A 24,440-nucleotide genomic window follows, 5' to 3' on the forward strand; every position below is an offset into this window, starting at 1 on the left:
TGCGTGAAAACGGATGGATTGCTTGGTTGCCCTGTTGTTGTCTTTGTCATCGTCAGCGTGAAAAAATGGCGGCAGTGGTGGTTAGTAGAGTAGTAGAGAATAGAAGGTGGTTAAAGTAGTGGCATTGGAGGTGTTTGAGATTTGGAAAAGAAGAGAGGAGGGGTTGAAGAAAAAGGATGGGGGTAATTCTGGAATTTTATTAAAAAGTCAACATAAATTTAGGATTTTGATACTTTTGTCGTACGGAATCCATCTTTGATGGATACAACGTTAGTTTCCTTCTTTAATGGGTACTTTTGTCAGCGTTAGTAAAGTTTATGGGTACAAATTATTGTTTTTCCAATGGTAAAAAGGACTATTTTAAAAGCGTTTTTGAATGTTGAGGATGATTTTAATAACGAAAAAAGGTCGGGAACGATTTTAATTTTGACCCAAGACGTTAGGGATGAAAACAATACTTAACCCTATATTTTTTTATATTATATAATATTTTTGGTAAATATTTCACTAATATTTTTTCTAATATTTTTGGCAAATATTCCATAATTCGAATTACTATGAGCTAATATACTAGGTACTAGTTTGAATCAGTCCAATTCGAATTAATATGTGTTTATTTGTGTGTAATTCGAATAAGATTGATTCGAATGACTATGATGCTTTCATGCATGCCTAATTCCAATTCGAATTACCATGTTCATGTCTAATTCGAGATAGAGTAATTCAAATTGTTATTCATTGGTCTAGTTCGAATTTATCTAATTCGAATTACATAAAAACGTTAATGTCTCATTTTTCTTTTTGGCTGAGTATCTAATTAGCTTATATGCACGTTTTGTTCATTTTTTATTTATATGAATATATTTATCGTAATATTTATTCGAATGATGTTTTATTTTTAGTTTAGGTCTCTTTTAAGCATTACTATAACGTAGTTTAATTTTTTGTTTATATAATTTTATTAAATTCCAAATAATTCATTCAATTTAATTAAGTTAAAAATTAACTATAAAAGTTTTATGTTGTAGTTTAAATCAATTGAATTTTCTTTCAAAAATTGAACAATCTTTACTAAACTAATAACCATCGCCATCAAACTAAAAACTTGTAATTGTTAGATTAGTTAGCTAATTAAAATAAAAAAATTACTCTTCATTTGAGTTGATTGAATTATTAATTCATATAATTTAATTAAGTATCAAAAATTTAAAATTTAATTAGTTTACATAATTTAATTAAGTATAAAAAATTTAAAATATATATTATATATACAGCAATCTATGAATTAACAATGTGAACAACCAATAAAATTTTAAATAAAATTTAAATTATAACAAATTAATTTTTAATTTATTAAATTAAAAAATATTATAAAAAAATAGAAAATTAGATTGAATTTATCTCTCACTAATATAGTGGTCCAGAACTATGATGCACTATCACGATCTAACACACAAATTTTAAAATTTTATAAGACACAAGAGTATGCATATATAATATAAAATATTTTTTAGATAAATTATAATAATATTTTAATATTTTATTAATATTAAAATATCAATTAATTTTTTAATTATTTTAATATTTTATTTTAATAATATATATTAAAAATAAAATTTATTTTTTTATTAAGATACGGTTTACGGTTTACACAATAATACGATAACTTATAGAAGTGATTGTATCATAGTTCAGAGTATTACTGTAAGTAACTAAGTATGAATGAGAAAGAAAAAGGAAATTTGTATTAACTATTATAATATGAGGCAAACTAAAAGGGGTCAATTTGTATATTTAAGAAAGTTAAAGGGTAAATTGAAAATAAAGCGAAGTTACAGGGAACAGAGAAAGCAACAGTGTGTCACTCTTTCGCCATTTATCTTATCTGTCGAGAGAGAGAGAGAGTTCAGACAACAATAACAATAAGATAATATGCCCTCAGCTCAAGATCCATTCTACGTTGTCAAAGAGGAGATTCAAGATTCCGTAAGTTCGCATCGTTTTGCTATTTTGATTTTTTTCTTCAAATCCTTTAGGTTTTCCTTTTTCTGTACAATTTCGACATTGAATTTTGCAATTTTTATTCAACAATTGAAACTGCCAAATGATTTCTCTGTCGCTCGTATTACTCGATCCGTGAATTTTGTCGATCCACCAACTCAAATCTGATCACTGAACTGTGATAACACCTATTTGGGTGAATGGTTACTATAGTGATTGGGATTTTTTGAACTGATCATGCTATTATTGAATTTGAATTCTGGATTTTGAACAGATCCCAATACAATTGCGATCTTATGGTATTGCATGTAATTATAGCTGAAAAATACTGAAAAGAAATGAAAGGGTTGAGGATCATTTTTTTTATTTAATGGTTATATGATTCTTCTATTTCGTAGAGCAGGATATTCTTAATTATACGAAAACATTTTGTGTGTTGTTAGATTGATAAGTTGCAATCTTCTTATCACCAATGGGAAAGCACTTCTGACGGTGGGGATCGAACAAATCTCTCAAAGGAAGTTCTTACTGCTTGTGAGAGCATTGAATGGCAGGTATACCTATTGCATATGCAGAACCACGCACACACTACCTTGTAAAGTTTTTCCTTATTTTCCTATATTGTATTGTAATCATTTACATGATTTCGGATTTGAGAACTATATGTGGCATGCTTAAGGTTTGTTTTGATTTTGTTCATGCTATTTGGGCGGGGGATGCTAGAAAAGGTTAAAAATAAGGATGGGATTGACGTTTGGAGTTATGTAGAATTGTTTTGGTTTTTACTCTGTCGATTGTGAAAACACAAGAGGGTTATTAAGTTCTTTCGTTTCTGTGGGAACATAGTGTTCGGTACACATCATAAGCAAGGCTAATATTTGGATTGAATCCTCTCTTTGCTGTATTATGGTTGTGTACACAAACCATGCAAAGTGCTGACATATGGTTTTTTTGATAGAAAGGTGGATGAATTGGACAAAGCGATTTCTGTTGCATCTAGAGATCCTTCTTGGTATGGCATTGATGAGGTCGAGATTGAAAACCGGAGAAGGTGGACCAGCAGTGCTCGCACTCAGGTATCCATGTATTCCAGATTTTAGTAAGAGAAGGGTGAATTATAGTCAAATTGTTTTCTCAACCTAATGTTAACGGTTCATCTACCACTACTTTCTTTTATTAGTATTCCTCACATCATATTTCCGGCTTTTCATGCCTTTGTGGCAATCCTGAATGATTCTTGTATTCAATTAGGTGCGCACAATGAAGAATTCAGTGGAAGCCGGAAAGGCCTCGAATGTGACGAACCATGCAAGTGTGAATGGGATGCGCAGGGAATTGATGAGGCTTCCTAATTCACATCAAGCTGATACATCCAACCAGTATACTGCCAACCATAATGATGATTTCATTGAATCAGAATCTGACAGACAGATGCTTCTTATGAAGTACTTAACTCCCCCTTTTTTCATTTCATTCTCTCTATCTTGCATGTAGCCTTGATTAAGCATGTCATTTGTCCTACTTTGGCATCCCTAATGATAATGCATCTCCCCATGCAAAAACCATTCTTCGTGCTATTTTATTTTGGATTTTGAATTAGATTTATTTGGTACGGATAGAAAACAGGATGAGGAGTTGGATGAGCTTAGTTTAAGTGTACAAAGAATTGGAGGTGTTGGACTTACGATACATGAAGAACTCCTTGCACAGGTATATTTGTGAGAGTTTTTGTTCTCTGATTCTTGCTATATCGGTTCAATACTAGGAGCCTAGGTAACACTTGTTTAGTTGTGTTAATGAAACTTGTTCTCATACTTCACTCTGTTCGTACGAAATGTTTCTTATTCTAAAATTGTAGAAATGATGGTGTTTTTTCAGGAAAAGATTATAGATGAACTGGGTAATGAGATGGACAGTACATCCAATCGTCTAGATTTCGTACAAGTGAGTTTCTGCTTCTTGTTTTCTTAATAATGTTATAGTGTTTGTGATTTATACTTTTATAATTGCCGTCACTAACTAATTGAATATCTATTAAGTGAGCAAAGGATTCACTGTAAGAAAGAGATGATAAACTCTTGCATATTATAATTTATATACAACAGCAACACCCAAGTCTTGTCCCTCGAAACCTTCATTGTTATAATTTGTATTAATGTTCAAAATTCATATATAAAGTTATGTGATCTTTAAATAACTTTCAATATTTACCATTTATATTGGTATAACAGTCAATACTTACCTCTCATGTAAAGTTAAGGCTCTCATTAGACATGCCTCTGTATATAAATGGGAAAAACCTTTGAATATTGATGTGAGAGTTGAAATGTAATACTGGATTATGATTTCAGAAAAAAGTGGCAATGGTGATGAAGAAAGCTAGTGCAAAGGGTCAGATCATGATGATATTGGGTTTGCTGGCACTGTTTATTTTCCTATTCATCTTGGTGTTCTTCACCTAAACTCAGTTGAGATTGGCCCTTGTTTGTACATGAAGAGAGAGATATCTCAGTTTTTGCGAGAAGATACAAGATTGTTGGGACATGCTTTAGTGTCTATTAATCAAATGGAAGCCATTTTGGTATTTCAAGGCAGTAGAATTTTATGATTGTGATGATAAAGGGACAATGTAAGGATTTAGATTCTCTGAACATTTGGATTACAAATATGATTGGATTTAGGGTTATTCGGATTAAATTGTTCTCTTAGATGTAATGTAATGTGATGTCAACTTATTTTTAACATCCTTTTAGAATGATAGCATGGAGTTTTAAACCTATTATTATTGTTATTATTATTAGTGCCTTGTCCAGCACTTCATGTCCATCAAGCTGCATTTTTAGATTTAGATGTATATATTTTTAACAATTTTCTAATTTCTAGTATAGCCATTTTGGCTTCTAAGTTATATTCTGAATTCATGGCTACTTAGCTAACTCAAACATTCATTTTTTTATATTTTATAATATGAAGTAAAGAGCTAAAGAGCATAGATAATTCATAATTGTATTACGTGTTTGCATCAGTTCTAGTAGTTTTGAATACATGTCTATTTTTATTAGAGTAAATAGTTAAATTGGTCCCCGAAAGATAGCCCGATCTTCAAACGAGTCCCTGTAAGAAAAAGATAATAAAATTTGTCCCCGAAAAATTTAAAATTGGTAACGTTAGTCCTTCTGTCAACGTTCCGTCAATTCCATCAGTGACGCCGTTAACTGTTGCTTATGTGGCTGTCAGTGTGGCATATGAGCATGCCAGTTTGGCACAGAGTGGCTGGTGACAAGATATGTTTCCATATGTATGTCAAATTAGTCCTAGGTCTGTAAACTCTAATCCCCTCTTCGTTTTAAATTGCCATTGTTGCTACAGCTTGAGATTGATTCTGCAGAGGCCCAAAATTCATCACCGATTGCACGATGGGTAGCGTAGGTGGGGGTCGCAGTCGACAAGTGTCGCAATCACACAGAAGCCATGCCTCGAGCTCTTCGCTGCGGTGGCGGAGGAAGAACTCCGACCTAGTTTGCTTTTGTGGGCTGAAGACAGTGATCAAGAAGTCTGGGACAAGAGAAAATCCTGATAGATTGTTTCATGTTTGTCCAAGATACCGAGTGAGCTATCAATGTAGTCTTCTTGAAACTTCAAATGATTTGAGTTGGATTTTGACATTTTGGTACTCTGATGTTGTGCAGAAGGACAGTGTTAAAGAAAAAAAAAAAAAAAACTAGATGCAGTGTTAAAAGTCAGAAAAAGGAAGAGATACTTTTGAAACAAGGCACTTTGGTGGTGTTGATAAAAACCAGTTCAACCCTGTGAATTCCACCATTCTAACAACCCATGGCTAGTTTATGGGAAAACCATTGTCAGGCTATAATGGGTTTATCTTCTAATAAGACCAACTTCAGACCCAGCATCAAAGGGTATCTTAATTTTTCAATCATGGATCAATTACCGCCTCCCCTCGGCCATGCAACCAATTATGTGTCCCATGAAGACCCACACCCGCATTTGCAAACTCATTGCTACCTTCTTCCTCTTGACCAAACTGGACTCGATGGTGCTCATGCAAAAGTCAGTGATGCATTGGTGATGATGCAAGTGTTAGTGACAACTTGAAGAGTTTCAAACTGATACCTTCTGTTGTCTGACCATGGTGACAACTTGACTCATGCAATCCCCCAAGACCGATTTTGACACCCAAATGCATGCAGGTAGTTTACGAAAAAGAATATGCAACTCAGACGAACCTCAAACAGATATAGCACGATTGATAGCCAACTTGGCCCACTCAGCAGATTCTTTAATCAAATGATCTTCTGAGGTCAAACATTCATCTAAAAATTCTTTGCTTGACAAAGACTGCTGAATTAAAGAACCTGCATTGCTTCCTAGCGTATCAGCCAGATCTCCAAGGACTCCAATTGCTGTTTTCATAACCACTTCATCCCTGCATAGTGAAGGCAACAAAGCCATTAAAACTGGTTATTGTATTAAAAAAAAAAGCAAAAACACTCAAGGTAACATTTTTCACTTTCTAACATGTCTTTTTCCATGTATATGCTATCCAAGAATTGGAGGATGTGAGGTGCATAAGGAATCAAGAGCTGGGTTTTTGATGAATTCTTGAACCCTTGGAAAATCCCAGAATATGCCTCTAATATTCCATTTCTCAAAGAATTAATGTACTCCGTCATTTCATCATCAAAACCTGATGTGTGGGCATACAACTCTGAGGCAAGCTGCAGTGTGTTCATTGCATACATAAAGTATTTATTAAAGTTTTCTCCTATTGCAAGAGCTATATCACCAATGCAAGAGAACAATGGGGGCTTCACAGAACGGTGCAAATTATCACTTGACAAATTCTTCAGAAGTTGTGTCATAATCCCATCACAGTAAGGCAGTATTTTATCTTCCAATGCCCTGCACAAGTCCCCCACCACACCAATAGTGACGGCACAAACTTGATAATCCTCAAAATTCTGAAGGTCCATCTCCAGAAACCTGTAAAATTCAGGCATGTATTTGGCAAAATCGGCGCCTATAGCATAGGCAAGGGCTCCAATGGCTAGCATGGCTTCTTCATGTGCTGTGGCGTTTCTGCAAGCAAAAACCCTGTAGAAAAGCCCCATTATCTGATTAGCATACTGCAGGAAGACATATTTGGTGGGCTCTGAAGACCCTAGCTTCTGAATAATTACTTGCAAGCAACCACAAAGTAGGCCAATTAGTTCACTCTGCTTTTCTCTTTCATCAGATGGATTTTCAACGATAACACAACTACATTGATCAGGAGATAAAACCACAATCACTCTCACAAAAATAAGAAAAGAAAGCTAACCTATCTCTCACGCAAGGCGATGGAGTGCCTTTTTCGGTTGACTAACGTGGTCGCAAACCGGTCACCAACAACTCCAGCACACTGTCGTCGTCGGTCAAGCCTGGTCGTCGCCGTTCAATGCTTCGTCTTCCTGGAGGAAACAACTAAGACAAAGGGATTGCAGGGATTCTTTCTTTTCAAAGAAGGATGCAACTTGAGAGAGAATACGAAACAGGGATGAAAACCCAAGCGTTGTAACGGGGAGCAACGAAAACGACGCCGTTTCAGCTTTCGCTGACGTGTTACACTAACGGCCAGGTAAGCATATATTCACGCCATTACTCAAACATTTGACGGAAGGACTAACGTTACCAATTTTAAATTTTTTGGGGACAAATTTTATTATCTTTTTCTTACGAGAACTCGTTTGAAGATCGGGTTATCTTTCGGGGACCAAATTGACTATTTACTCATTTTTATTATATAAGAGAGGATATAAATTTATTATTGAATGAGCTTATAATATATTAATTTTTTTATTGTGTCACGTCAGTTTTTTGCATAGATAACAGTTTTATAATTTTATAAAATAAAAATAATAGATTTTTATATAATATTTATACAAAAGTGATTAAATTCAATACTTATAATTACCAATTGAATTAAAAAATAACTGTTAAATACAATTAATATTATATTAAAATTATAATAATAACCATTTTTGGTTACAAATATTTAAAGTGTATAATGACACAACATTTGTTTACTATGTATATATCATGATTAGTAAAATATATTTATAATATTATCTTTCACAATTATTTTTTCCTAACTTTTTTTTAATTATTTCTAAATACACTAAAAAAAACTTTAAAATTACACTATAAAATACAATGTACTAAAAATTGAGTAAATAGCCAAAATCGTCCTGAAAGATACATCGATCTCTATTTTGGTTTTCGAAAAATAAAGTTAATCAAAATCGTCTCCGAAAGATATACAATTGGTCACGTTAGTCCTTCCGTCAGTTGGATGATGATGTGGATGGCTAATGCCACATGTCATAAGATGATTGGTTGACATGTCAGATCAGTGACACCTGGCATGCCACGTGTCAGGTCAGTGACACGTGACATTCCACGTGGCACTTGACATGTAAAAAAGTTATTCATAATCAAAATAGTCCTTGAAAGTTCAGACGCAAGTCATTTTCATCTCTAAAATTTTAAAAATTAATCAAATTAGTCCTTATATAATTTTTTTATTTTTTTATAATATTAAATTTAAAATATTTTTTGATACTACTAATTTTAATAAAAATGTAGTTGACAATAAAAAAAATTAGTAATTGTATCTTTTCTTCTTAAAAATTTTTTCAATAAAAATCTCTCTCTCCTTTAATTCTTGTCAAAATCTCTCTTATTCTTTTCTGTTCTAAAACATTTTTCTTACATTATTACATTTTGCTGGATATATATATATATATATATATATATATATATATATATCTATATATATTATATATATATATATATACTCAAAATTAAAATGTAGGTATTTGTTAACCTAAACAAAGTTATATGCTCAAAATCAAAATTTATGTATGTTAACCTAAATAAAAGTAATACCATAATGAAAAATAATAATACCCTAAACAAAGTTAATAAAAATTTATACATTTTTTTTCATTACGGTATTACTTTCATTTAGGTTAACATACATAAACTTGATTCTGAGCATATAACTTTGTTTAGGTTAACAAATACCTACATTTCAATTTTGAATATTATATATATATTCCAGCAAAATGTAATAATGTAAGAAAAATGTTTTAGAATAGAAAAGAATAAGAGAGATTTTGACAAGAATTAAAGGAGAGAGATATTTTTATTGAAAAAATTTTTAAGAAGAAAAGATATAATTACTTATTTTTTGATTGTCAATTACATTTCTAATAAAATTAGTAGTATCAAAAAATATTTTAAATTTAATATTATCAAGAAAAAATAAAAAAATATATATAAAGACTAATTTGATTAATGTTTAAAATTTTAGGAATGAAAATGACTTACGTCTGAACTTTTAACGACTATTTTGATTATAAATAACTTTTTTACATGTCAAGTGTCACGTGTCACTGACATGACACGTGGTGACACGTGGCATGCCAGGTGTCACTAATTTGACACGTCAACCAATCATCTTGTGACACGTGGCATTAGCCCTCCACGTCATCATTCAACTGACGGAATGATTAACGTGACCAATCGTGTATCTTTTGAAAACGATTTTGATTAACTTTATCTTTTGAAGACCAAAATGGAGATCGAGATATTTTTTAGGAATGATTTTGGCTATTTACTCACTAAAAAATATTAACAAACAAATATAGTTTGTGCGAATGATTTGTTTAAGACATTAGCCAAAAAGAAAAAATTAACCACAATTTTTTCTCAACACTCACATTGTAGCTGGATCTCTAAACATCTAAAGAATAACTTATTGTAGTTGGCAACATGCACTCTATTAGTCGGGTGCAGGTTGAGTCTCAATTCTACTCGATTAATTCGCACTCACACCTTTTATATATTATATATTTATATAAAAATATGTGTTAAGTGAATGTTGACTTAAAGACTTCTCATTAAATGCAAAAAATCTTTAGCCGCTAAAAAATATTATTAATTGGTAATTTAATATATTTTTTTTACATAAAAAATAATTCTATTTTAAATTATAATCGAATAAAAAATATCAGCTTTCGAGTAAAATTAAGATTAAATCCAAATTCTAACCTATTGATTGTTATCCTTAATTAGAAGTGTATACAGTCCGAGCCTGAAGCATTTAGATCCACCCCATGAAATGGCACAAAGCTGACCCGAGAAAAACCCAAAAAATAACTCAATTGAGTTTGGGTCAGAGTTCGAGTTGCACGCCCGGCCTGGTGAGAGTTTCTAATTATGCAGTGTTAATTTCAAAACATCTATTCTATTTATCTCTCTTCTCTCTATATGTAATAACTAGCAAGAAGCATGCGCGGGTGGGTGATTGAGTTTATGAAATTAATAATAAAAATATAAAAAAATATATAAAAAGTGGATAATGATATGTTTGTTATATATATTTATTGAGCTTAGAAATATAATCATAATAATGTAACTAACAATTCTAAATCATGTATTAATTAAACATGCTTAATTCAACGATTGCATGAATTGAGTAATCAAAATTTATAATTAAGAGTTCAGGTAGTATAGACACTACATTGTATTCATTTTTTGAATGTGCAAACTTTCTATCTCTCAAATTAAGAATCCATTATACAGATTCTCTTCGTTTTCTGACGCTTTCATTTTCTATTGAAGACCTTAATCTTATATTGTGAGTTAAAGTTAATAATTTCTATTCATGTCATAGATAAAAGAATCAATTGATGCATTAATAATATCTTGTCTAGATCCATTTGTTATCAAAGGAAGAATTTGAACATATGATAATATAACGTAATACTTATTTTAATAATTTGGTTTTGTATTTGTGAAATTTTTGAAGATATAATTTTGAACAGACTTAGGCTTAGTTTAGTAAAACTTTTCGAAGAGATGCTTCTGCTTTTCAAAAGCATAAGCACCTCGTTTTGCGTTTGATAAATCAAAAGCTCATGTACTTATACTTGCGACTTTTAAAAGTTAGGGATACTTTTGATGAGTTATTATTTAAAGTGAATTACAAGTTCTATCCAAAACATTTGTATTCTAAATTTCTAATTTCAAGAAGTGATTCTCAAAACTCCAACTATAATTCATGACGTATAATTGACGACAGGATAACATTATATCACTTTTATAAACGTTAGTGATACAAATAAGACAATTTAAATGTTAGAAACACAAATAAAACTTTATTCTAAATGTTGGAGACAAAAATAATATTTTACTCAAATAATAAATATTCGATGGTGTTTGGCTGTTTGCATCATCATATGTGAAATTCACAACTAAAAAAAAAATAGCCTTCATATTTAACGTGATTTATCAGCATCTCAACAAAAGTTATATGGCTTGTTGCTTACCTGAAATTAATTGAAGATGAATTTATAAAAAGAATCTAGTGCTTTTAGTTTGTACATATATGGGTTACATTCATCATAGTTACAAAAAATTAAAGTCACGACTTTATGCTAGTGCCTAGTTGTCCTCAACCGTCTATTATTTTTATAGGTTTAAACCAGCAAATACACTATATTCCGAATCATAAATCCAAAATAGTATATTAAATAGTATTTGAAAGGAAATTGTTGTCCAGTACAAAACAGTCAAAATAATAATAAAAAACAGAAACCCACTTGAATGTAAAACTATTCTGAAGATCTAAATTGTTACTTAATCTCATTGCTACATTATAAAAGTCCCTTGTAGTCAGCTTATGAACAATTTATTCATAATAACAAATCTCTTTGCACAAAGTATTTATTCATAATTTAGATTAATTAAAAGCAAATTAGGTAAATATTCAATCACTTAAACTAATAATAAAAAAAAATCATTCAAAATTAAAAAAAATAATTTTTAGTCAAAATAAAAAGAAAAGTAAGAATCTGACAAATTCTATACGATAAAAAACTGTAAAAGCATGGAATTTAGATATAAAGTTATACATGAGTAACCTTCTTTAAATACATTATCCTCTTTACTCTATATTTTTTTTGTGTAATCCTCCTTGCTCTAAAATTGCTAAAAAATTCCATTACAAACTCACTTAACTGTAAGTTGAATAATTTGAAATCAGAAACATAATATTATTGGAGTCAAAGCTTTTAAAGTCATTACATGATGTCAAATGATATAGCTTTCTAACGAACTATAAATAATAAACTGTATAGTTTCTCATGATTTGTTACACCTAGTCCTAAACTTAAAATAAAATGACAAATCCGAAAGCAGCAAGTAATTCATAAAAAGCAAAACATCATGATTTTCCCATTTTTCCTACTACTTAAAAGTGATAGACTTATTTCCACTACAATTGCATCTTCAAATTCAAAACCACGGACTACTCATTAGCACCAAAAGTTGAGAACAAATTATCATAACAGTCACCACCACAAATAGCTTGCAGATTTTCTTCTCAATCAAAACCTTACTAATGAAATTAATCGTGTAAATATTATTTAATACAACTATTAATCATGTAAAATAATAAGAATTTTCACATTAGTAACAGAGAAAAAAGAGGTCTTATTTCTTGTAAGAAAGAATATTATAAGATACACTTTTATTAGTTCCCATAAAAATTGGAGAACTTTTAGATTGTCAAAATAATAACCACCATAATAAAATAGCAACATTGTAGTGGAGCAACTGTAATCATGCCAAATTCAAAATCAAGGACTACTCATTAGCACCAAAAGTTGAGAATAAATTATCATAACAGTCACCACCACAAATAGCTTGCAGATTTTTTTCTCAATCAAAATCCTACTAATGAAATTAATCGTGTAAATATTGTTTAATACAACTATTAATCATGTAAAATAATAAAAATTTTCACATTAGTAACAGAGAAAAAAAGAGGTCTTATTTCTTGTAAAAAAGAATATTATAAAATACACTTTTATTAGTTCCCATAAAAATTGGAGAACTTTTAGATTGTCAAAATAATAACCACCATAATAAAATAGTAACATTATAGTGGAACAACTGCAGTCATAATATCTTAAGAGTTTAAGCTTTGCTAAGATCAAACATAAAACTCAAGAAGTTTCAAATTATATGGTTTAACATGCTTATTTAAGTTAACCAAAATGCAAAAACTGTTAAATAACTTTTTGGTTCACTTAAAATTCATTTATAACTCATGTAATTTATCATATTTATTTAGATTTAGATACAAAAACAATTCAAGAAGATCGATTTTGATCCCACAATTTCTTTGTTTATATTAAATGTTAAAGGTGGTGACAAAAATAATATAAGTGCCAGACATCAAGTTTTTAGATACCATTCAGTATTTAAAAATTAAAGACAAAAACAAATTAAGTATCTAAAAAATATTCACATATTTGATTCACACTTCTCATAGGAATACATTAATAACCAAAATACTTCAAATTAAACCCCAAACTCAATGACTTTATTTTTATTTTACATCGTTTGAAAAATTCATTGGGTGTAAAATGATACCAATGAAATTAAATTCATTTCATATTACCAATATATAATTCAACAGATCAAGTTAGTAGTACTTATTCACCACCTTCTCCTATGCCATCTCCCTTCCTCACCCTTAAATAAGCCACCTCATTCAATAATATTCTTCAAAAATGCCTAAGCTTGTTTAACTTTCTAATAATAAAAAAACTACCGTTTATTATGGACAATTTCAATTACTACTTTCTCAATGTCAATTGAATAGTCTTAGAAAAGACCAGCAGAAAAATAACACACAAAAAACCACCTCTTATGAGAGACAACACTCATGTTTTGTATTAGTAAATCAAAGTCAATTTCTTAAAGAGGAGATATCATTGTCTCTTCCTTAAGAAATTATGCTTTCTTTATGTTAGGGAGATGCAAAAGGATTTCGATCTTCTCATGTTTTAAGTTGTGTTTCAATCTCCACCGTTAAAAGATAAACATTCAATTTTAATCAATGGCATAGATTGAAACATAAAAAGACAATAACATGAGAAGATCCAAATATAGCCAAAAGAACAAAAAAAGAGAAAGGAAAGTGTTTTGAGTGTAGCAATTGTGGTGCGCAAACATGATAGTGGTGGAATCATTGAAAACTTTTGAAGTGATTATCTGATCATCTTTGACATTTGCTTGATTTCCAGCCTTTTGATTATTACTCTACCCACTAGTTACCGTGTCTGAGAAAATAGGTAAGCTGAGGATTCATGCAGAACTTAGCCTGCATTTGTTTTTAAGAATAGGACAGGACAAGACACTGAGAACAGGACAGGACAAGACACTAATGGACAGAGGCAAAAACTTTTGTATTCTGTATTCTATTTAGTGATAAACTAGAACAAATTATGAAAATTCAATTTATTCTCATTTTTTTTCATTCAAAAATTTGAGATGAAAAATATAACAATAAAAAATATAATTATGAAAAATTAATAAGAATAATGAAAGAAAAAATAAAAATTAAGTTGTGTCTCTTGTTAGTGTCAGGATGGACACAAAATACACTAATTTAGTGTCTCTGGACATATTGTCTCTGTCCATGTCTTCTCTGCCAAACACGATTTTGTCTCAGTATCCATGTCTCAGTGTCCTGTCTTTGTAAACAAATGCAGCCTTAAGCACGTCATGATCAAATACCTTCAGGTTCTTTCTTTCTTATAATTTTGATTTGCTTATTAGGAAAGCGAAATCTACTTTTGTTTCAAGCAAAGTTCTTTGCAAATTCTGAATTGTTCTGTTATCTGTCAGAGTTTCTTGCTACCCGTGTTTCTTTTAAATTCATTTCCTGTGTTTTTTCTTAAAGTATGCAGAAAAAATTGGAAGAGCTTGAGAAAGCAAATGTGTCAGTCATATGCATAGAGTAAGCATTTCTTTTTGGGTAAAGAAGAAATGAGAAATTGTTGATATATGACACAAGAAGAATGTTGAAATTGATTACGAGATCTACTAATTATTGTCTCAATTAGAAGTTTACGTGGTTCTTATTCTTATTAGTTATTATGATATTGATATTGCTTAAATTTCAGTTTGCTGCAAAACGTGGAAAGTAGGCTTGATCCACGTATTCTTATTAGTTATTATGATATTGGTATGGGATCGATGGTTTGAATTTTCTCAGGATCCACACGAATGTACATGTTTGATTCTATGAAACATGTACAAGGGTTTAAACATGTTTGCGTTCCAATCAAGTGTTACACTCTAATTAGAGCTTAATTGAGGAAGATTATTGGTTTTTGAGGAAGTTGGCTATACTTTTAAGGTATATCTTCTCAATTAATGTTGTTGTGGCTTTTTGGACGCCCCACCTTTCTTTCTTTCTTTGGATTAACCAGCAAGTGGACATTGACTGTGCGACTTGAACTATTTGTAGTTGCCAAGTCGAATAGAGATAGATCCAACCAGTATGCTGCCAACCATAACGATGATTTCATTGAATCAGAATCTGACAGATAGATGCTTCTTATGAAGGTACTTAACTACCCTGACTTTCATTTCATTCTCTCTATCTTGGTGTAGCCTTGATTAAGCATGTGATTTGTCCTACTTTGGCATCCCTCATGAGAATGCATCTCCCCATGCGAAAACCATTCGTAGTATTCTTGCTATTCTATTTTGGATTTTGAATTAGATTTATTTGATACTGATAGGAAGCAGGATGAGGAGTTGGATGAGCTTAGTTTAAGTGTATTTGTGATGACTTTTTCTTCTCTGATTCAATACTAGGAGCCTAAGTGGCAAGCCCAGGTAATACTTGTTTGGTTGTGTTAATGAAACTTGTTCTCATACTTCACTCTTCACTCTATTCTTATGAAAAGTCTCTTATTCTAAAATGGTCAAAATGTTGATGCTTTTTCAGGAAAAGATTATAGATGAACTGGGTAATTAGATGGACAGTACATCCAATCATTTAGATTTTGTACAAGTGAGTTTCTGCATTTAGTTTTTTCTTAATCATGTTGAGGAGTTTTTGTTTTTATACCTTCATGATTGCTGTCACTAACTAATTGAATATCTATCAAGTGAGCAAAGGATTCACTATAATAAAGACATGATAAAGTCTTGCATATTAGAATTTAAATACAACAGTAACACCTAAGCCTTCTCCCACGAAACCTTGATTGGTATAATTTGTATTAATGTTCAAATTCATATCTAGAGTTATGTGACCTTTAAATAACTTTAAATTCATTAGACATGCCTCTGTATATTGATGAATATTGGAATGTTCTATTTGATTATGATTTCAGAAAAAAGTGGCAATGGTGATGGAGAAGGCTAGTGCAAAGGGTCAGATCATGAACTGTTTATTTTTCTCTTCATCTTGGTATTCTTCACTTAAACTCATTTGAGATTGGTCCTTGTTTGTACATGAAAAGAGAGATACCTCAGTTTTTGCGAGAAGATACAAGATTGTTGGACATGTTTTGGTGTCTATTAATCAAATGGAAGCCATTTTGGTATTTCAAGGCAGTAGAATTTTATGGTTATGATAATAAAGGGAAAATATAAGGATTTAAATTCTCTGAACAAGTTGAACCACAAATATGATTCGAATTGGGGTTATTCGTTTTAAATTGATTTGCATGTAATGTAATGTGTGGTCAAATTGTTTTAACCTCTCTATGATAGCATGGTGTTTTAAACTTATTACTATTATTAGTGCCTTGTCGAACACTTTATGTCTATCAAGCCGCATTTTTAGAAATATAGATATGAAAAATAATAGTGGAAAAAATTCTGGGATTACGATAATTAGTAGTAGTAGCAAAAAAATATATTATGTACAGTCATTAATTTTGGTGGTTTATTTGGTGCATATCTATTGTGTAAATAGAATCTTATAAAAGGTATTGTCTCCATTATGAAATTATATTGGATAGTCTGTTTTTTGTTTGGTGGAAAAGAAAATTATACACTTTCTTTCTATTTAATTTTTTATATGCATCGAATCTCAAAATAAACCATATAGAGATTAATTCATGCATTATTACATTATGTTTAACTAATTTAACTATAAAATTTTACATAAACAAATATCTAATTAAATTACACTGTTATGTATAGCAATTAAACTCATTTGAGGTTGGCCCTTGTTTTTTACATGAAGAGAGAGATTTCTGAGTTTTTACGAGAAGATACAAGATTGTTGGGACATGCTTTAGTGTCTATTAATCAAATGGAAGCGATTTTGGTATTTCAAGGCATTAGAATTTTATGATCGTGATGATAAAGGGATAATGTAAGGATTTAAATTGAACATTTGGATTACAAATATGATTGGATTTAGAGTTATTTGGATTAAAATTTTCTCTTAGATGTAATGTAATGTGATGTCAACTTATTTTTAACATCTTTTTAGAATATGATAGCATGGGGTTTTAAACCTATTATGATTGTTATTATTATTAGTGCCTTGTCCAACACTTCATGTCCATCAAGCTGCATTTTTAGATTTAGATGTATATATTTTTATATGATACAAAGAACAAATTAAATTATACTTTAACGGTTAAGGGTTGTGTGTAAGCAACCTTTATAACCTTAAATACTAGGTTCAATTTTCTAATTTCTAGTATAGCCATTTTGGCTTCTAAGTTATATTCTGAATTCATGGCGACTTAGCTAACTCAAAACATTCATGTTTTTATAATATGAAGTAAAGAGCTAAAGAGCATAGATAATTGTATTACGTGTTTGCATTAGTTCTCGTAGTTTTGAATACATGTCTCTATTTTTATTATATAAGAGAGGATATAAATTTATTATTGAATGAGCTTATAAAATATTAATTTTTTATTGTGTCACGTCAGTCATTTTGCATAGATAACAGTTTTATAATTTTATAAAATAAAAATAATAGATTTCTATATAATATTTATACAAAAGTGATTAAATTCAATACTTATAATTACCAATTGAATTAAAAAATAACTGTTAAATATAACTAATATCTACATTAAAATTATAATAATAATAATTTTTTGTTACAAATATTTAAAATGTATAATGACACAACATTTGTTTACTATGTATGTATTATAATTAATAAAATATATTTATAATATTGTTTACACATTTTTTTCTAACTTTTTTTTTATAATTTCTAAATACACTAAAGAAAAACTTTAAATTACACTATAGAATACAATCTATAGAAAAATATCAATAAATAAATATAATTTGTATAAATGATTTGTTTAAGACATTAACAAAAAGAAAAAAATACCCACAATTTCTTCTCAACACTCACATTGTATATGAGACATCTAAAGAATAACTTATTAGAGTTAGATTTTGTTATGGATCATCGAAAAATAAGATATCAATTACACTCATATTACTATTCTCACATGTAATAACTGTAGGTACCGAACTCAATCCAACTCAGTTGGATATCAACTCAATCTGCAGCATATAGGGTACGGTATGGGTAGGGTTTTCGTGCGAGTTGACTCTCAACTCTATCAGATCAACTTGTACTCTCAACTATATTCGAGTACCCGATCAACTCGTATCCTATATATGTAGATGTTATATACTTATATAAAAATATGTTTTAAGTGGATGCTGAACCAAAGACTTCTCACTAAATGCAAAAGATCTTTAGCCACTAAGAGAAGATCATTAATTGATAATTAATACTTTTTTCCTATAAAAATCAATTCTATTTTAAATTATAATCACGTTGTATAATAATGTTGCGTCGTTTTGACCCTACCTGCGGGTTAAGAAAGAATAAAGTTAGGGTTGAGATATTCTCAACCTGCGGGTAGGATAGGATTAAATTTGTATAAAAATCTCAACTCGCGGGTAGAGTTAGAGTTAGATCCAAACCTGACACAACCCTACCTATTGCCATCCCTAATTAGGAGTGTCTACGGCCCAACGTGAAGCATTTAGACTCGCCTCCGAAATAGCATGAAGTTGGCTCGAGAAAAAAAAACCCGAAAAATAACTCAACCGAGACTGGGTCAGAGTCGGTTTACCCGGCCTGGCTTAGTGAAAGTTCTTAATATTGCCATATCAATTTCAATACATTGAACAAAGCAGACCACATCTCACCACACACGCAGTCTCCTCTCTTGCGCTTTCTCTTTCTCAATGTTAGGGCATGCATAGGAACCAGTGCCACCGTTTACCACCGGCCACTGTCACTAGCCTCATGGAGTTCTTCCTCGAAATCGGTGCTGCTCTGCTTTTGCTCGACTACTTCTCAGAACCAGCTGCTCTGCTTCTGCTGCACAGCTTTTTCCCGCCGTACTGCTCATTGGTGAACCTCAGTCACAGTGCCACCAGCAGTAGCCACAAAGTGTGAAGGTCACTGCTCCTGCTCCTCTTCTTCTCGGTGTTGCTTATCTTCTTTTCGGAGTTGGTGCTCTTCTCATGATGAAGGTCAGAAACCCCTGCTCAGTCGCTCCTCTTCTTTTCGATGCTGGTTCTGGTAATGCTTTTGAACTTTTTTTCACTCTCACATCACAACAAGCTCGTTCACTCAGCGAAAAACCTTAATGGCATAACTAATTGTCCCATCCACATCACTCTCATCACAACAAGCTCACGCACTTCTCACAACACGGATTCTCCTACCCTCCACTCTCGCTGTTGCCGCTACTCGCATCTTCATTGGCACTCTCTTTGTGCCTAACTTTCTCGTTCTCTTGTTCTTTGCTACTCTGCATTGCCGTCTCTCTACTCTGTTGCCTTTGGGTCTCTCCTTTGCTGTCTCGTACTCCACCTTCTCTGGCTCTCTCTTTCCGTGGTCTTCTATGGAGGTTTTAGGTTCTTAACTCATTAACATGAGGTATCTCACATGAATAACAATAACTTAAACGAGTAAACTACCATTTCTACCCACAAAATTTAAAAACGCTGACATATCTATCCATAGAAGAAGGAAATTACTATTGGTACCTATGAAACATGGATTCCTCACAACTAAATTATCCAAACACTAAAAAATCACCAAAAAATCCCAAATTACCCTTCTTTTCACCACTACTACCATCAACCCCCACTCTCTCTTCGCATTCCCTTTTTTATATTTTTTCCATTCCCCGTTTTTCTCATTCTTACCCTCTCTTCACATTGGACTTCCGCAGTCGGCCTTCCCCAACGCTACCGCAACGGCAAAAAAACCCACAATCACCACCACTACACCTTTCCTTCCACCTCCCACTCTCGATCTGCTTCGCCATTAAGAAAACCCTATCTCTGCCTCCAAAAACGTTGAACTTGCTGACTAAATTCCCATAGTGGTCCCTGAGATTGACGTCGTGCACTAAAATCGTCAGTGAGATTCCAATAGCACCAATTACGTCCCTGAGATTATAAAAATTGCACCATATTAGTCCCTAACCCATGTGTCACAATGCTATTTTGCCACGTGTCAGATTATGCCACATGTCACAGTACTATTTGTCCATGTGTCATCCACTATGTCATCATTACATATGCACCAAATTGGTCCCTTACTTTGCATCAAATGACTCATTTTAGTCCCTGAAATTGAATGTCGTGCACCAAATTAGTCCATTCATCAGTTTTTTCTCATTTTTTTTATAAATCTAAAATTCTCAATATTTTTTTATACACTAATTTAATTATATTTTTTATTATACAAATTTTTATAATAATTTTTGTAATTAATAATTTTAACTTGTATCATTAACTTGAGCGTCGGAGTGCCTTTGCAGGTACCCACCTCCACCTCTCTCTTGCCGACGAAGTCTGGGACATATCTTGGAAGCTTGCGACCTTACCAGAAGGAGCGACCTATACCTCGGCTCAGGCTGGTAAGAACAACTATTATACTACTCCGCTTAATGTTCTTACCAGCCTAAGCCGAGGTATAGGTCGCTCCTTCTGGTAAGGTCGGCAAGCTTCCAAGATATGTCCCAGACTTCGTCGGCAGGAGAAAGGTGGAGGTGGGTACCTGCAAAGGCACTCCGACGCTCAAGTTAATAGGTGAACAATATCTGAGGAGTTTTTCTTAGAAAGATTGCATACCTCTTTCATTCCTGTCCTTTGTTTTTATATTTGTTCGGATTGGGATGACCGTTTTGTCTAAGTTGTAACGTCTGAGGAGAGCATTAATCGCATGTCCGACGTTATGGAGATAAATGCTGATTATTGCGAATGTTCGGCCATTATTGTGGGTGCGTTACCGAGCTATAATTCGTAACCGATCTTACTGGTCATATCAATTTCTATGTTTGGTTTCTTACAATTTGGACTAGAGCTCTTGTCCTTAAAGCTTTGGAAGCCTTCCTTTTAATTCTGCCATGTAGGAAAGGATGAATACGTTAAAGATGGAGTTTGACGAGATTATGCGACTCTTAAAGGGACAGAAGGCAACCAAAAGGGTAAACTCAAGGAGAGGCGTGATTCCCTCACTGCTAGTATGCCACAAAGAGGTGTTTGGGCGATTAGTGAATATTGAACGCGTTACTTTGTGTTGAATAGAGTTGAGGGTGACGAGCGTATCACTTGGTACTGCTTGCAGTGGAGAAGGCCTTGAATTGGTTCGCTCGTGGAAGCCTCAATAAGGTGGGTCGATGATGGATTTCATAGACCAATTTAAAAAAATTTAACGACCCATGCAAAGAGAAATACTAAAGACTATATTCACTAATGAACTTAGGCCATAATTGCAAGCGGAGATAAAAGCTTAGTTGGGCTCATTATTTGAAATCAAAGAGGGTTATTCTCTTATAAGAAGACACTAGAGTATGGAGAAGAGGAGTGGATTAGGCCTCAAAGAGTGCCAAACTATTTTGAAGCAGGCTTGATGCTATTAGAACATGGCCCAACAAAGTAAGCAGCATTCTCAATAGTGATAACAGCCATCTATCTATCGAGCAGAATGGGGGAAGGGCGCCATCAGTTGCTACAAGAGCGAAGTAGTAAGAGGTTTTGCTTCAAATGTGGGGACCACCGATGACTTATTGCTTAAATGAAGTCTTTGAAGCTTATCTTTCAAGAGAATGAAAGGGATCACGACAGAAAAAAAGTCACTCATGTTGATAGGGCTCCTAAAGGAGAAGAAAGGCGATGACGAACAAGAGACAAGTAGTGGCAGATGCAAAGAGGGGAACCAGCAGCAGCGAGGACAAGGGTGGAGGGCTGGAGGCTATGTGTTTGAGGAGTGCGTGAGCAACTTGCAGTATTGATACTAAAGAAACAACGCTAACTACTGATGGGTATCTGACAAAGAAAATCTCGATGCAAACAAAATAATCAAATTTTTTCCCTCTCTAAATTTGACGGTAATGTGTAACTGAATTATTTTTTTAAATAAAAAAGAATTCTTATTATCCAATAATCCCACACTAAATCCAATGACAAATAATTGAAATTTCATTTTTATAAAGTTGATATATATTTAAATATATTATATGTACATAATGTTGTGATCAAAATATTTTTAAATCACTATTAATCAAATTTAAAAAAATCGTCTGATCTTTAAACTGGCGATGAATCACAACCATTTGAAACCGATGGATTAAACTGAACTGAAAACTGGATGGTTCAGACAAAAATGACGCCGTAAAAAAGAAAAGGCATAACTGACCAGATCTGGTAAATCATCAAAAGGGAAGAAACAGATAGAAAACACATAGTCAAGTAAACAATGACAACATGAGCAACGAAAACAATAATAAGGAGCTGCATGAATGATGAATTGGAAACATTACTATGTGCTAACAATCTAAACTTCAATAATATGACAATTTTTTTTCAAAAATTCAACAAAACATCTAATTAAAGTAGAAACAATTAAGACAATGACATCACAGACTTCAAAAAAAATTCTACAATCTACATGAGCTAATAATATAATCATACAACCCTAGTCAAAAACAATTTCGAAAACATGAGCTAATAATCAAAGCATACAACCCTAGTCGTTCTATTGCACATCACCTTATTACTCCACAATTTCCAGTAAATAAAGGATCGAGAAGGTGCTATTAGACATCCTTCTCCCATTTCTGTCCTACAAATATATCTTAATAAAAATAAGTCCAACATAAAGCTAATGTTTCTTAAACTTAAACAATTAAGTGATAAAAAATTAACCTCGACTCCAAACAACAAAGCTAAACACTTCAAGTCCTTTCCGAACCGAAATCCAATAGAACAAACAGAAATCACCAAAGTCCTAAAATTTATATCCAATTATGCATTGATAAATTATTTAATATTGTAACAACTCCCAAAAAATCTTGTAAATTAAATTACCTTTGAAATAACTTCAGCAGTATGTCAATGCTGCACAATATTGAAACTGGATGGTTCAGACAAAAATGACGCCGTAAAAAAGAAAAGGCATAACTGACCAGATCTGGTAAATCATCAAAAGGGAAAAGACAGATAGAAAACACATAGTCAAGTAAACAATGACAACATGAGCAACGAAAACAATAGTAAGGAGCTGCATGAATGATGAATTGGAAACATTACTACGTGCTAACAATCTAAACTTCAATAATATGATAATTTTTTTTCAAAAATTCAACAAAACATCTAATTAAAGTAGAAACAATTAAGACAATGACATCGCAGGACTTCAAAAAAATTCTACAATCTACATGAGCTAATAATATAATCATACAACCCTAGTCGAAAACAATTTCGAAAACATGAGCTAATAATCAAAGCATACAACCCTAGTCGTTCTATTGCACCACCTTATTACTCCACAATTTCCAGTAAATAAAGGATCGAGAAGGTGCTATTAGACATCTTTCTCCCACTTCTGTCCTACAAATATATCTTAATAAAAATAAGTCCAACATAAAGCTAATGTTTCTTAAACTTAAACAATTAAGTGATAAAAAATTAACCTCGACTCCAAACAACAAAGCTAAACACTTCAAGTCCTTTCCGAACCGAAATCCAATAGAATAAACAGAAATCACCAAAGTCCTAAAATTTATATCCAATTATGCATTGATAAATTATTTAATATTGTAACAACTCCCAAAAAATCTTGTAAATTAAATTACCTTTGAAATCATTTCACCCGCTTTACAAAGGTCGCCATGAGAATTCCCGACCTCCATCCAGAAGTTCATTTACACGCCATAAAAAGCGGCCTTCGCCCTGGCAAATTCCAGGAAACTATTGCGGTAACCAAGCCAAAAACCTTAGCCGAATTTCGTGAAAAAGCCAAGGGTCAGATCGACGTTGAGGAACTCAGACAAGCAAGGAAAACGGAAAGATCGGCAACGAATAAGGACGACGATAAACCTCGGGATAGCAAAAAAGCATTTAAGCCGGTTCCACGATATGACTCATACACCAAATTCAATACAAAAAGGGACGATATTATAAAAGGGATATTAAACTCCAAACTAATCAAGCCTCCTCGCAAAGCTGGCAATTATCCTGAGTCAAAAAGCGTCGACAGATCAAAG

The 24,440-nt window shown here is 32.2% G+C and overlaps 1 protein-coding gene across 1 annotated transcript; it reads left to right on the top strand.

The window, feature by feature from the left end:
* The first annotated feature begins 1,837 nt into the window (after window positions 1-1,837).
* LOC130940565 (syntaxin-61) lies at window positions 1,838-4,778 on the top strand. Its single transcript, XM_057868737.1, has 7 exons — window positions 1,838-1,986; window positions 2,445-2,555; window positions 2,964-3,077; window positions 3,253-3,446; window positions 3,621-3,711; window positions 3,880-3,945; window positions 4,353-4,778. The coding sequence occupies exons 1-7, from the start codon at window positions 1,933-1,935 to the stop codon at window positions 4,461-4,463; spliced, it is 741 nt and encodes a 246-aa protein (XP_057724720.1). The 5' UTR covers window positions 1,838-1,932; the 3' UTR covers window positions 4,464-4,778.
* Window positions 4,779-24,440: the final 19,662 nt, after the last annotated feature.

This window comes from Arachis stenosperma, chromosome 7, assembly GCF_014773155.1.
Source record: "Arachis stenosperma cultivar V10309 chromosome 7, arast.V10309.gnm1.PFL2, whole genome shotgun sequence".
NCBI classification, from domain to species: domain Eukaryota; kingdom Viridiplantae; phylum Streptophyta; class Magnoliopsida; order Fabales; family Fabaceae; genus Arachis; species Arachis stenosperma.